Source organism: Elgaria multicarinata, chromosome 11 (assembly GCF_023053635.1).
Source record: "Elgaria multicarinata webbii isolate HBS135686 ecotype San Diego chromosome 11, rElgMul1.1.pri, whole genome shotgun sequence".
Lineage (NCBI taxonomy): Eukaryota > Metazoa > Chordata > Lepidosauria > Squamata > Anguidae > Elgaria > Elgaria multicarinata.
Genome location: NC_086181.1, coordinates 23,601,191 through 23,615,558, shown reverse-complemented (window position 1 = coordinate 23,615,558; position 14,368 = coordinate 23,601,191). Strand labels below are relative to the sequence as shown.

The 14,368-nt window shown below is 46.1% G+C and overlaps 1 protein-coding gene across 4 annotated transcripts; it reads right to left on the bottom strand.

Annotated features, from left to right (window-relative positions):
- Positions 1 to 337: 337 nt before the first annotated feature.
- On the bottom strand, positions 338 to 13,346 carry SULT2A1 (sulfotransferase family 2A member 1). Of its 4 annotated transcripts, XM_063137601.1 has the most exons (8): positions 13,275 to 13,346; positions 13,067 to 13,155; positions 8,681 to 8,819; positions 8,083 to 8,291; positions 6,863 to 6,989; positions 4,267 to 4,361; positions 2,701 to 2,881; positions 338 to 736 (listed from the first exon to the last, which is right to left on the bottom strand). In XM_063137601.1, exons 3-8 carry the CDS (start codon positions 8,814 to 8,816, stop codon positions 591 to 593), a joined length of 894 nt encoding a protein of 297 aa, XP_062993671.1. In that variant the 5' UTR covers positions 8,817 to 8,819; positions 13,067 to 13,155; positions 13,275 to 13,346; the 3' UTR covers positions 338 to 590. The 4 variants fall into 4 exon arrangements, with proteins under 4 accessions (XP_062993671.1, XP_062993669.1, XP_062993672.1 ...); XM_063137599.1 differs by having other exon boundaries at positions 13,067 to 13,325; XM_063137602.1 differs by lacking the exon at positions 8,681 to 8,819 and having other exon boundaries at positions 13,067 to 13,325.
- Positions 13,347 to 14,368: the final 1,022 nt, after the last annotated feature.

Here is a 14,368-nt window from a genome sequence, read left to right as displayed (position 1 = left end):
AGATCACTTTGAAGTTTGTTTCTGTCTTTCAGGGTATTAGCTATCCCATCCAATTTTGTGTCATCTGCAAATTTGAGCATTCCCTGAACCTCCTCATTCAAATAATTAATAAAAATGTTGAAGAGCACTGGGCCCTTCTGTCCTATGTCTTTTACATCCATCCTTCCCTCAGGTTAATTTCATGTGGTATGGAAGAAGCCCTTTCCCACTGACACACAAGAATAACAGATATCTGACCATAAAATGCATGAGCCTTTGATATAATCACTGTTAATGAACAGCCTCCTGTAGCAATAACTTTTTAATATTTTTTTTTTAAAAAAATACTATTCTACTTCCTTTTCCTTTTTCTCCTCAGAGGAATGGTTGATCTTGTTTACACTGCATTCTGGGTGTGTTGTGTTCATATTTCACTTTCTTTTCACTGCTTGCTTTAATAACATTTTTTTTTTTTGTAAAAAAAAATGTATTTAGATCCTGATTTCCACCCACCCTCCATCGTGGAATTCAAGGCAGCCTATATAGGACGCCCAGGTAGGCCCTGATTGATCACAGGACATAATGAGATCTAGCATCTTTTAGTTCAGAAATTAAGGGTCTCTTTCTGAGTTGCTCTCCAGTCCAGTTTGCTCCCAAGGGAAGATTCCTTTCAGGCCCTGCATCTTCTCCTGGTAAATCTTGTCAAAGTACTCAGACTCTGCTACAGTGAAATGAGTCTTCCAATCTCCGCAGATGCCTAGAAAATGAGGACAAAAGCAAAAAAACAGCTTACCTAAATGAGAGCAATCTCAGGCTGGAGAAGCCTAAAGCTAAGCTCTTTGGGGACCTCCTACTATGCGCCTCCAAAACTGACTTGTTATTATTTGCAAATAGGTTCAGTTACTCTGAATGTTAAATGAGGTCCCTGTTTTTAAATTAAAGTTAAGCTATGCAGCGGCTGAGCTCACTAGATGGGCACAAAGCACTTTGCACGTCAGCTCCTCTGCAAGCCAAAGAAAAGAAGCTTTGTGGAACCAGCACTCCTAGATGAAAGGGTGCTTTTAATTGCCACTGAAATGGTTTAATGAAGGGGGGGGGAACTGACCAGTTCAAAGGCAGAGTCAGGAAGTCAGAGGTCAAACCAAGAGGGAAGGCCGTGAGCCTTCAAATCTAGGTTTCTTACTGAGCTGGCAAGTCAGGAGACTTATTCAACTCCCCCATCTTGCATCGCGCCCTGCCCAGGAGCAGGCTGAGCTCTTCTGAAGCTGCTGACCTTTCCCATTTTGTTTTGTCACTGCCTGCCTGCCTGCCTCATTGTGGCTCGCCTTAGGCACTTGAGGAAAACATTGCATTGCTCTCCTCCACCACATTGACAACCTGGTTCTCTCCTGTTACAGTTAATCAGTTTCTCTGGTAGACAGTTTCAGCTACTGGCCCAGGCGGTCATGAATACATTTTTTCCCTGGTGGTGCATCCCTGTTCTTGTTAACATGGAGAGGATTCTGCTGTGTTGCGACAGCCCACTCCTGTCCTCTCTCCACCCACATCTGATTGTACAAGGGCCTTGCAAAATAGTTGCACTGTTGGTGGCATATGCACTGCTGTGATTGGAATATTGCAACCACTTACAGGAAAGGGGCAGTGTTGCAGTTAGCTTATACATGGGAATTTATACCACAGATTGCCTTAGGAATTCTATAAGCCTATAGTGTAGTTTCCTCTGAGTTGTCCCCACCCCACCCTCTAACCTCCTCCATTGCTGGGAGCCCATACGCTTGCTCTCTCACACACACACTCCTGCCTGTGAAATAGAACACAAATGGCCTGTTCAGATGTCATGCTAATCCACCATGGATCACTCAAAACGTGATCCATGGTGGCTTAGCGTGTCGTTGGGGAGTCCCGTCCCTCCGCAAGGTGGCCCAAGTACCCATGGGCCTGTTAGTTACCTTCTGCAATGAGGGTAACAGGCCGTGGGGGTGGTTCACACCTCATGTGTTGGACTCCTTATAGTTTGCATGGGTTGCACAGCCGGGGGGGGGGGGGGGGGGAGAATGGCCAACCATAGAGGCAGCCGGCAAGAGCATCTGCCACTTCTGACGACGCTCTTGCCAGCGCAGATTTTCTTCATGGTTGGGATTGTCATGCAGAGCAGCTGCTGGGAAGCTGTTCCTGCCAGGGTGGACGCTGTGATGCATGGGTAATGCACACAGAGGATCAAAAGGTAACCATGGAGGGATGGGTGGGTATGGGAATCACTGGAGGTACCGTGTGATGGGGTCCCTTGTCTTTCGTTCGCATCCTTCTCCCCGCTGCATGATTCCCGTACCCACCTCTCTTTTCATGCGCACTTGAACAGGCCCAGAGAAAAGGAATAGACAAACCCTCTTGAAACTCCATGCTGTACCTAATTTTTATGCAAGAATATTGTGAGTAAACCATTTAACCTTTTCCTCACTAAAGAAGGGTGTAGTCTCTTTTTTTTAGCCTTGTGAGCACGTGGGACTATAAATGCTCATTCTGTTCTGCTTTTTGTTTTTACTCTGCTAACTGCCTTTTTAACAGGAGGCATCATTAGGTGCAATATCTTGCATCTTTTGCACTTTCACCCAGGGCCACACTAGAACTCTTGTGTTGGCACTGTGACTTGTTACGTCCCTTCTTCATCCTCTACAGAGCTATAGGAAACCCACCAGAACACAGCCTCTAGCTTTGCCTCACCTTTCCTCAGGAAGGTCCCCTTCCCTTGATCCATAAACTCCCTGGGAAGCATTGTCGAATTGCACATACTGTTCTTCCTCATGGCGTCAAAGGAGGCGTTTTCCACCACTGAAGTGATGGCTGCCTCATCCAGCTCCTTCCCTATGAAATGGCTGAGGCTCTCCACACTGCCCCATGGGTCCTGTGGAGATACAGAACAGCAGGGACCAGCATCAAAATGGCAGAAATGTGAGGTCTACATATTCTCTGAAGCCTACCTTCAGTCTTAAGGACTAGAAGCTTGAGAAAGATTTAAAAATGAAATTTGAGATTTTCAGGATGATGGATTCTGCACTCAGTACTAAATTCAGCTTAGTGCTACTGTGGAATTATAGAAAGCACACAGCTCTGTTTAACCCGAGTATAGCCAAAGTACTGATTCCCAGGTTACTCCCAAATCCTTCTCTTATCATGCCCCAGAATCTTGCTTTTCACAGAACTTATAAAAGGGACAAAAGAATCAGCTTCTTAGGGCTTCGCCTTATATTCATCATATTCTATATATTTTAAAAAGAGACACTCCAAGCCCCAGCGCACCAAAATGTGGTGACGTTACCAAATCTTCAAGTAAAAACCTTAAATTATGCCGACTCTGAATTCCATTGTTACCCGATTCTGAAATTATTCCAGAATAGGGTAACAATGGAAAAGGAAGATAGACGGATATGAGCATTTTGTAAAAGAAATGGGATACAAATTGGGAGAACCACAGCATAGTGGTAGAACACATGCAAAAGGTCCTTGGTATCTCCAGGTTAGGCCTGGGAAAGAGTCCTGTCTGAAACCCTGTCTAGTCAGCATTGTAGACAATATGGAACTACATTGACCAAAGGTCCAACTCCGTATAAGGCAGCTTCCTATGTTACCCTGTGTAAATGCTCCATTCTCTAACCATCTATTAGATGTTTTAAAATTTGATTTCTCACTTTAGTAAAATATGTCTAGTTGGTCATGCCACTCTTTTAAATAGGTTTGCATTCTCTTTCCTGCCATTTCCAAATCCGTCGCTCCTGAACTCCCAATCTGGCCCTCTGGGGTTGCTACGAAGGCCTTTCATCAAGCACTGAAAGTCTGGTGGTTTCCTGGCTTTTGTGCAGTTTTTCACCCATTCTAAAAGGTTGAAAAGCTTAATTACTTGCAGTAAGAGCTTTAGGATAAAATACGTTGGTATTTCTGGTATTATGGCCCTGTTCCCTTTTGCCCCACCCACCGCTAGAGTGCAGCCCACGAGAGTTTCTCCAAAATGGAAATTGGGCCTCGGGTTGAAAGAGGTTCTGCTCCTATGTTCTACACCAGTGGTCTTCAACTGGTCCAAAACCTGAGACCCACCTTGGGCTCCCAACCTGGAACATGGGACCCGCTCTCACAATTTCACAGTTGCTTAACATAGTGGCAACAGCTTTACCACGACCCACCTGGACTGATCTCGCAACCCACTTTTGGGTTATGACCCACCAGTTGAAGACCAGTGTGCTAGTGCTACTCTACTTAGAAAGAAAAAAGGGGGATCTCTCCCCATGCTATCACCTGCTTCAGTTGTTCATAACTGATGAAAAAGATGTTGCTTTTGCCTTTCAGCTTCATCCAACCCATGATGTGGTCAAACCAGGATCCAAAACACACTGCGAAGAGGAGTGCAGACGGGGACATCATCCACATACTAGACTATGGAATTACTTTGTGCGTAACCCCATTTCACAAGTTTTCTCCAGGGGTAGAGTGATCAATATTGATGGGTAGGAGGTCATCATGAGAGCCCCAATTGCTATACCCCCAAGAAGAATCCATAGTCACAGCCCTAAAAGAGAGATATTCTGCTTTTCTGTTAGCGACCCTCAAAGGACCTAACACTGTAAGACACAGACATAAAAATCAAAAACAAACCAATAATAAACTCTAACAATTGAGTGTACTGGGCGCGACTGCAGTCCTGTGCATAGTTACCTGGGTGTATACTCCACTGAAGTCAGGGGTACTTACTTCTGACTACCTAGGTTCAATTTGCAAAACAGAACGAGCTTTCACAAAGGATATTCATCCAGCTACAATGCAACGTTTAGCTGTTAATTAAAATGCAAGTAAACCTGCAAAGTAGTGTTACCATTTAAAGGAGGGGTGCAGAACCTCTTTCAGACCAAATTCCATTTCAGAGAAGCTCTGGGGGGTGCATTCCAGTGGTGGATGGGGCCAAAGAAAAAGGGGTAGGGCACCCTCCCACCCCAAATATACCAGCATTTTTTAGTTTAAAGACAGGGACTGCACAAAGGCCATGATACCACCAGGGAAAAAATGATGGTTGGGGGAAAGGGGGTTAGGCCAAAGGAAGGGGCATGGCCTTCTGGACATCCAGAGGGCCGAATTTGGCCCCTGGCAGTGGGGTTCTGCACCCCTGATTTAAAGTATTAGCATGAAGTGGAAATCCCTTCAAAGATAAGGAATGAAGTATCCAGCCTCCTGCTTATTTCCTCCATTCACTGACTTCTGCGTGGATCTGCCACAAAGCAATAATAAAACTTGAAAGCCTCATTATCACCTCATTCAGTTGCTGGACTGCAGAAGGCCTGTCAATTATCCTGGTGCTTTGGCAGATGAACGTCTGTTGCTTCTGCTCTGAAAAAATGTCCCTGACTTGTGCTCCCTTGTGTTCCCCTCTGCTATACCTCTGGTTATCTGTACACGTCGAGAAAATGCATGGAAGGGGTGGAGGGGAATGGGACCATGCCAGCTTCCAGTATTACCCACCTTGCTGGCCTTGTCCCTGCCCTCCATACTCTGAAAAGCAGTACCTATATACATACAGAGGTATCCACACAACAGGGAACCTATCCTTGCCCTACCCATGGAGAGAACATGTGAAAGGGGCTACTATGTTATCAGGCTCATACCTTAAGAGGGCTGCTTCGAGAGATGCATAAAGAGACAAATCTGCCAGGTTCACCTTCTCCCGTCACTGCAGTACTATGATAGGAAAAGCTGCATCTGACAACATTCTCTTTCTATGCAATTCTTAATGCTATTGTTTGGTGCGGAGGCGTATCCAATCTTCGCTCTACACATGGAAAAAGGAGTGCTGAACTCTCAGTTTTCACTTATCTCCTCCAGTTCCCCAGTTGCTGCATAAAACCAGGCTTGAGATGTGACCTGTCCTCCGTTTGCCCAAGGTGGGAAGAGCAACCTGGGCTTGGGCTGACTGACCAAGAGCATAAGTGCCTTAGTAGAATCAGTCCAAAGACTCAACTAGTCCAGATTCCCCAAAATCTCCAACCAGATGCCTCTGGGCAATTTATTTATTTATTTATTTATTTATTTATTTATTTATTTATTACATTTCTATACCGCCCAATAGCCGGAGCTCTCTGGGAGGTTCACAAAAATTAAAACCATTCAAAGTATAAAACAGTATAAAACCATAATATAAAAGCTCAACCAGATAAAAACAACAGCAATGCAAAATTACAAATTTAAAACACCATGTTAAAATGTATTTATAGACTGTTAAAATGCTGGGAGAATAAAAAGGTCTTCACCTAGCGTCTAAAAGCATATAATGTAGGTGCCAAGCAAACCTCCTTAGGGAGCTCATTCCACAGCCGGGGTGCCACAGCAGAGAAGGCCCTCCTCCTGCTAGCCACCTGCCTCACTTCCTTTGGCAGGGGCACACGGAGAAGGACCCCTGAGGATGACCTTAGGGTCCGGGCAGGTACATATGGGAGGAGGCGTTCCTTCAGATAACCTGGCCCCAAGCCGTTTAGGGCTTTAAATGTTAATACCAGCACTTTGAATCGGGCCCGGACCTGGACTGGCAGCCAATGAAGCTGGAAAAGGACTGGCGTAATGTGGTCTCGTCGGCCAGTCCCTGTTAGTAAGCGTGCTGCCCTGTTTTGTACCAGTTGAAGTTTCCGGACCGTTTTCAAAGACCCCATTCACAGATGGGATCTGATAGAACAAGCCATCCCAGCAAAATCACAAGCTGTATCTCTATAAGGAAATCCATTCTGTTGCTGTCACCTTGTGGACCATCCTTGCATCTCGTGGTAATGAGTTGCTGGGGATGTCTGTTGGATTTCCACCCGAGGTCCCCAAATGTTCCGACACCTTCCCCTTTCTCCACCCTCCAACTCACCATCCCCGTTCAGGAAACTCTCCAGGAAGTGATTGAATGATTTGGGATCCTCAAAGCAGGTGCACATCTTGGAGAAATGATAGTAGGAAACTAACACATCCCGGGGGTCCCGCAATGTGTATATCACCTGAGGAACAAAATACTTGTTAAATGGTGGGAAGTATTGTCAGAAACAGCGTCCTTGGGGAACTAGCAATGTCTATGAAGAAACACCACATCACACACATTGTAAAATTTGGTACCTGGCATGTTCTGGGACTGAATCCCTGACGTGAAAATAGAATTTGGTGCTCAAGGAGATAAAAGTGAAAAATTAGGGACAGGTAGAAAAATCCAGCAATCAATTTAGAGATGGTATGGCAATACTACCTTAAATCCTGGGATGCCTCTCATGGCACCTACCAGGCTCCCTGCCTCTTCTGACTTTTATTTTATTAAGAATTTCTTTTAACAAGTTTATCAGGAGGCTGGCATGCTGCAAAGCAAAGGGCTGCCCACCAACACCATCTTTATTTGGGATGAAAACAGTAGTTTTTGTGTTCTGTGATGGGCCATGCCAAGCACGGCAGACATTTTGTGAGAGCATCCAGAGCTGTCTCTCAATATGTCAAATGTACCCCCCAACCCAAAGAAGTTGGGGACCCCCGGCCAATAAACATAAGTGTTACATAGTATACCTGAGTTCAATTGCCCATTTTTTGTGAGACACGTTTGCGAGGTTTGAAACTTTGCATGTTCCACGGGCTGAGTCCTTGCAGTTAAAACAGGTCCTGGAGCTCAAACTGATAAAAGTCTGGTCCAGAGTTTAAATCATAACCATAATGACATATAATTGTGTTAGATTGTCAGGGCTACAGATGGCAGCGATCTTCCCAATGGGCTAGTGTAGCTTTCCTTCCAGATTTCTTGGACAGCAACTCCTATCATCCCCCTGCAGGCACTGTTAGTGGTAATGGGAGTTGCAGTCCCACACATCTGGAGGGTGCCAGGTTGGAGAAGGCTGGGCTACTGAAAGAGGAAAGGGTGGAGCAACCAAGACCAGCAGTACGAGGAAAAGGTGTCCTTCTCCTACACTCCTTGATCAAATTGAGCACTATAGTCCCTTTTAATAGAGGGGGCTAGAGGTCCTTCTCCTCACACATGAGCAGCCACCATGATAGCACCCCCACATCCTGTGCCAAGCCCCCATGCATCACCACGCTCAGTGTCTCATCACCCACCTTGGCTTTGGAGCTGAAGAAGGCTTTGGGAAAGATCTGAATGGGAAGGTGGCAGGTGAGCAGACGTGGGGATGGAAGGTTATGCGCTGTCTCCAGACCCAGCTGGGTAGTGAACCAGGGAGCACGGAGGGAATTGAGGACATGTTGATTCCAGGTTGGGTTGCCACCATTGAGGATCAGGCTGAGGATCTCAATCATCCACACTGTTCCTTGATGGAAGGAGAGGAAGAAAAAATACTCAGGTCTTGGAGTGCCATCTTATTCACATCAACTCAGAAGTAAGTCTCAATGAGTTCAATGGGGCTCCTTTCCAAGTCAGTGGGTATAATATTGCAGCCATTTCCCAAAATTTAAAATCCAGCAACATTTCGATTTGACCTTTTGAATTTTGAATGTTCCCTTGTTTTATTTTTGGAATCCAGCTTTTAGGGATACTTTTACAAAATTTAAAATCTTTAAGCCTTTTGGAAGCAGGGCTGTTTGGTCCACAATTGCACAAAAGGCAAGTGGGGAGTGCCTTTTGGTTTTGAAAAGTCGCAGTTTTGGAAAGTGCAAATCCAGTTCCCAACCTTATCCCTAGCAGGGTTTCCTCTCCTACCAGACTTTGGGTAGGTGATGTTGAAGATATCATCATCCCGCACTTGAAATTCATTCTCAGCGAAGCAAAGGCTTTCCACTGTATTATATCCAGGAGGAAACTTTATCCCTTTATATTGGACATACTGGACAGCCATCTCCTGTGAAGCAAAAAACGGTCTCAGTACGGGGACACCGTGCCACTGAAATTCTTGTCATACTTGACACCACACTCAAGGCAGATCCAATTTAGGGAACTGGCTGTGATCAAGTGTCAGATTCAAGCCCACAGGGGTTTTGAACTGGTGACCTGAAGGCAAGAACTGCAAGCTTCCTTGCACCAGTCCATTGAGGCCAATCATAAAAGCTTTTGGACCAGGTTTGCATCCTGGTTGGAGAAACTAAGAGATCTACTCCAGCAAAACTAAGCTGCAGTCTTTGCTTTGCTCTTTCTCTGTCTTTGCCTCACCCAGCCCACAGCTGCATAGGAACCGAGTCTGACATCAGGATGCAATTATATCACTGTCTGTACTTTCTGCAATTCATTTCCCTCTGACCTCAGTCTGTTTACAACCCCGCTCCCTTACGAACCACGTATAAATATGCCTCTAACTTAGCAGAACACCTCATGCATCCAATAAAGTAGACTTCAGTTCACAAAGCGTATGCCTTGTTTTGGTCTCTAAAGTGCCACGAGACTCTTTGTTATTTTTAAGTAATAAGAGTGCTACACACACTGGAAATGTGCCTGCTGTGTAAAGTGAGAAGTGGTTCTGAAGAGAAGCATGCTGGGTACTTTCAAGTATTCACGTTCTGAGAGCACCAGTTGTGAACATAAGAACTTCAGGAGAGCCATGCTAGCTCGCACCAAAGGCCTAGGTCACTGCACCTAAAAAAAGATATTGCAGAGTTGGAAAAAGTGCAGAAAGGGGCAACTAAAATGATCAAGGGTCTGGAGCATCTCCCCTATGAGGAAAAACTACAACAGCTGGGATTGTTAGCTTGGAAAAAAGGAGGCTAAGGCGAGATAGGATAGAGGTGTACAAAGTTATGCCTGGCGTAGAGAAAGTGGATAGGGAGACATTTTTCTCTTTCTCCCATAATACTAGAACTCGGGGTCATCCCATGAAGCTCATTGCTGGGAGATTCAGTACAGATTAAAGGAAGTACTTCTTCCAGTGCATATGGAATTTGCTACCACAAGATGGAGTGATGGCTACCAATTTGGATGGTTTTACAAGGGAGTTAGACAAATTCCTAGAGGAGAAGACTGTCAATGGCGACTAGTCCTGGGGGCTATATGCTACTTCCAGTATTAGAGGCAGTAGGCATATGTACACCAGTTGCTGGGACCCATGGATGGGATGGTGCTGCTATGGGTGAGAACAGAATGCTGGACTAGATGGAGCCTTGATCCAACCTAGTATGGCTCTCCTCAATGGTAGGGTGGCCACCTGTGAATAGCCCCCCAAAAGAGGAAATGCATCTCCCCAAAAAAGAAAAAAATTGCATAAAATTTGCATATGCTTATATGCAACTTTAGGAATAATTATTTAAATATAAATACAGTATGTCTCACCATAGTGTGGAAGATTATGACTGGGTGGCTTTTGTGCCTGTCCATTCAGTCTGCTGTTCAGGTATTAGCTCTTAATGGGCAACAGTTCTTACGGTCCATTATCAAACTGAAATTGGAGAGGACAGCCTTGCAAACAGAGGATGACTTCAAAAAAGGGGATGATTGTCTGGCTGCCCTTCAAATAGAGGACCTTTGAAAGAGAGGACACATGCCTACGCCCCACTGAAAGTGGCCAACGAGATTCCTATGAAAACCCATGAACAGGGTGTGAGTGCAATATCACCCTCCTGCTTGCATTCCCTAGCAACTAGCAAATGAAAGTGAGGAGTCTGGAGACTATGAGCATCATCAGATGGGTGGACTTTCGCGTTTCCCTACCATCGCTATGGCCTGCTGCTGCCTCATAATAACGATGGTCTCTTTACACAGGGAAAGAGGAAGCAGCAACGACCACGTGGCCCATTCATGGGCTGTTTTTATTGCGCCACTTTTCCTGCACATAGCAGGAAATGGCGGCACATTCTATTGGGAAAAAAAACCCCAGGATTAAAAGGGGTCTATTTTGTGATGGAAAAATGAGCGGTAGGAGCAGGAGGCACATGGGAGACAGCCATCATCATCTAAAGGGCGTGCAAACATCCATAAGTGGGCAGTAGTGGGGGCATGAGCCATAGAGCATCATCATCCCCAAGGGGGTCAATTGCCCCTCCTTGCCCCTTCCCGTGAAAGCCCATGAGCATGGATGAAATTTGGAATCGCTCTCCTCATAATGTGACAGCTATTTCTCCCTTTCCTTTATGTTCTCTTTCAGCACTTCCCCAAGCTTTGTGGTGAAAAGAACTAAGTTTTTTATGGCACTTTCATATCAACATGATCAGCTCAAGCCTATGCATGTTTATGAAGAGAAGCACGTTTACCACAAAAAGCCAGTGTACACAAGGAGTGTGTCTTCCTTTGTCATTCTGGGACTGGCAGGGATTGCATTTTCAAACAACAGCGCCCCCGTCCCCATTTCCCAGATGGGTGAACGGTCCCCACTTCACCTCACCTGTGGGAAGAGAACTCATTGGTTCACTTTAGATTTAAATTAAAGTGATTTCACAGGAAGTCAGTGATTTCTATGGTCACAATCAGTGAGGCATTCTTTTCGAAGTGGGCACTCCCGCAGGCTACTGGACCAAAAACCTAACAAGCCATGCTGCTGCCTAGTGGGCCTGCCAGAAAGCCAGCCTCACTGTCCCTTCCAGTTCCTTATCCTACCATTTGCGTTGCAGTCACTCTGAGTTCGATGCCCCCATAACCCCATGTTTAATTTACTGATTTGCCCTGGTTGGGCCTCCCCCTCTCCCCAGTGTTGCAGGAAACTGGAGAGTAGAGTTAGACGGGTACAGTGTGCCCACACAAGATGCTGTCATTGCTCTCAGAATGGACCTACTTCAGTATAGAGGAAAACAGTCGTGCTGTTTGCCTGCTGTTGGGCCCGTTCAGAAGAAACCTTAAACCATGGCTTTAACCACAGTGGTTAAGCCAGAAAGCCAGGCTATGTTCAGAAGACACCTTAAACCATGGCTTTAACCACAGTGAATAGGGCTTTTTTGCTTTATTCACCATGATTAAAGCTGTGGTTAAAGGTGTCTTCTGAACGGGCCCAACAGTCCTCCGTATTGAAGTAGGTCCATTCTGAGAGCAGCGACAGCATCTTGTGCCCCTATGGGTGGAAGCCCCTGTAGAGAGGGGAAATAACTGGATGGAAAACCACTACAGGGCTATAGTGCTGGTTTTGCTTTCACTTTTGCCTATTTACTTTGCCTATTTTAGCTTTGCTTTCACTTCTGCCAGCTTACTTGGCCTATTTTAAGAAGATGCAGAGCCGGTGCCAGACTATTTTGCGCCTTAGGCAAGGTGAGCTACTTTCACCCCCACACAAAAAATGCCAACTTTGATTTTTAAGAACATATGTTTCCTGGAAAAAATAAGAAGCACAAAACTTGAAACTGCTAAATTTATTTTAAAGTGCAAGAAATACGTCATGCCAATTATAGCAAACAAATTGGAAAGGAACGTCTATGGGACTAAAATGCATTATTTAACAGGAATATCACTTCCAAATCATCCCCCCCCCCAACTCACACACACGCACACACACACACACTCAGCATCACTCACTCCAAACAAACACGCATGAACACATTCACTCAAAGACCCCATGCACCCCATTCAACGATACATTCTCTCTCTCTCTCTCTCTTCTGGGCGCATTCTGGAAGTCTGAACATGGAGCCGCCCTACCCCAGCGTCCCTGGCTTTGCTTTGGCTGGGCAGGCGCGAGGCGCCATCTTGCCTGCCCAGGCCCAGCTGAATCCTCGGGCTGGCCTGGCTCACAGCCAACGCGTGTGAGCGCTGCGCTGTGCCCGGCGCCCCTCTTAGCTTGGCGCTCTAGGCGGCCGCTTGAGTGGCCTCTTTGGTAGCACCAGCCCTGAGAAGATGCCTGTTAATATTAAGTATGGCAGTTGACTTTTGTCTCAAGTATGGTCAGACAAAACTTAGTCTGCAACCGTTTCCGCATGTACAACCTTGGCATATGAACCAGGGATCATAGGCGTTTACTCGTGAAGGCCCTGAATCACGCTATGCGCTGTGATGGAAAGCTGCATGAGTTCAGTGAAGCACGTGAGAGTGTAAAAGAAATGCAAGGACCATGTGTGAGCCAGTCTATGCCCACCAGTAGCTAGAGACCAGAGTGGTCTTCATAGGATAGGTAAGCTTGGTGTCACACAGGTACACATCACATACATCCTTTCCCAGCCTCCCAGCTGGCTGCTCACTCACCTGCTGAAAGGCAGCACTTCCAGGATATGCAGGGAACAGGAAAAGTTGTAAGGCAGCAACGAAATCACAGGAATAGGTGGGAAATGGTGCTGATGTATAGCCAAAAAGGAAGAAGATGGATTAGTGCCCCCCCTCACATAGACAGACACACAGACAGACACACACACACACACACACACACACACACACACACACGCTCAAGCACAACCTTAGACTTGGTTCTCCTGGAGAATCAAAACGGAGGGTCTTGCCATGGCCACAAAAGCCTCACCAAGAGCAGCAGCTCAAAGGCAAATCATTAACAGAACACCCTGCACAGAGTCCACACAGCCACACTGATTCTGGCTTTAAAAGAAAAGTGTGTGGGGGCGGAAATAACGTGAACCAGATGTTGCAAACCTCATCCGTGGGCAGAGCTTGTTGTTGTGAGTGTTGTTTTGTCCCACACTTCTATGTCTAGAACTTTTGTTATTGTTCACACCAGCACCTCACGCCCTTCTTCCCAGATCTTCCTTAGCCACCCCTTTTGGTTTAAAACACGATTCCCCCAGTTTTTACAGCATCCGTTTTTGCAAATTCACTGGAAACAGAAACACAGAAGAAGAGAGCTGAACATTTCTGGCTGGAAGTGGAGCTGCGGCATTGGAGACGGCCCAACTTACGCCTTAGAGAATCCTCAGCCTTGTAGGAGTGCCTCTTCGCTTCTACTTACGTTGTGCTTGTGCATTTATTAATAAAGCCAATACTGCAAGGACCCCTCCAGTCTCTAAGGGATGGGTGCAGAACCTCTGGTCATGGGCCAAATTTGGCCCTTTCAGGGCCCCAGTCTGGTCCTCTGGGGTTTCCAGAAGCCACACCCCTCCTTTTGGCTCCACCTTCTTTCCCCTAACCACTGCTATGTGGCTGGTTTCTTGACTTTCTAAAAAGCTGAAATGCCTACCCTAAGGTAAGAGCTTTAATCTAAAATAAGCTGGTATTTTGGCCCCTCCCCCTTTGCCTTTAGCTCCTCCCACCATTGGAATGCAGCCCCTGGAATTTGTTCCTTGAGCTGAAAGAGGTGCTGACCCCTTGCTGTAAGGCAGCCTTCCCCAACCCATTGCTCTATGGATAGCTCATACTACAGCTGCCATCATCCTTAGCCAGCATGGCCATTGGCCATGGAGTGGTATCCAAACACATCTGGAGGGCACCAAGTTGGGGAAGGCTGGTCTAAGAGCTATCTCATCCAAAAGACACTGAACCCAGTTGCCTTGTCCATGGGCACTTCTACACAAAGCGTTTTCCCCCGGGGTTGCTTCACAG

Excerpts from the sequence above, each read along its gene's own strand:
- SULT2A1 (XM_063137601.1), bottom strand. The coding sequence starts at position 8,816 with ATGGCTGTCCAGTATGTCCAATATAAAGGGATAAAGTTTCCTCCTGGA. Across the intron at positions 2,882-4,266 it reads GTTATGAACAACTGAAGCAG|GACCCATGGGGCAGTGTGGA; the intron begins GTGATAGCATGG and ends GTATCTCCACAG. Across the intron at positions 737-2,700 it reads GGGGACCTTCCTGAGGAAAG|GCATCTGCGGAGATTGGAAG; the intron begins GTGAGGCAAAGC and ends CTCATTTTCTAG.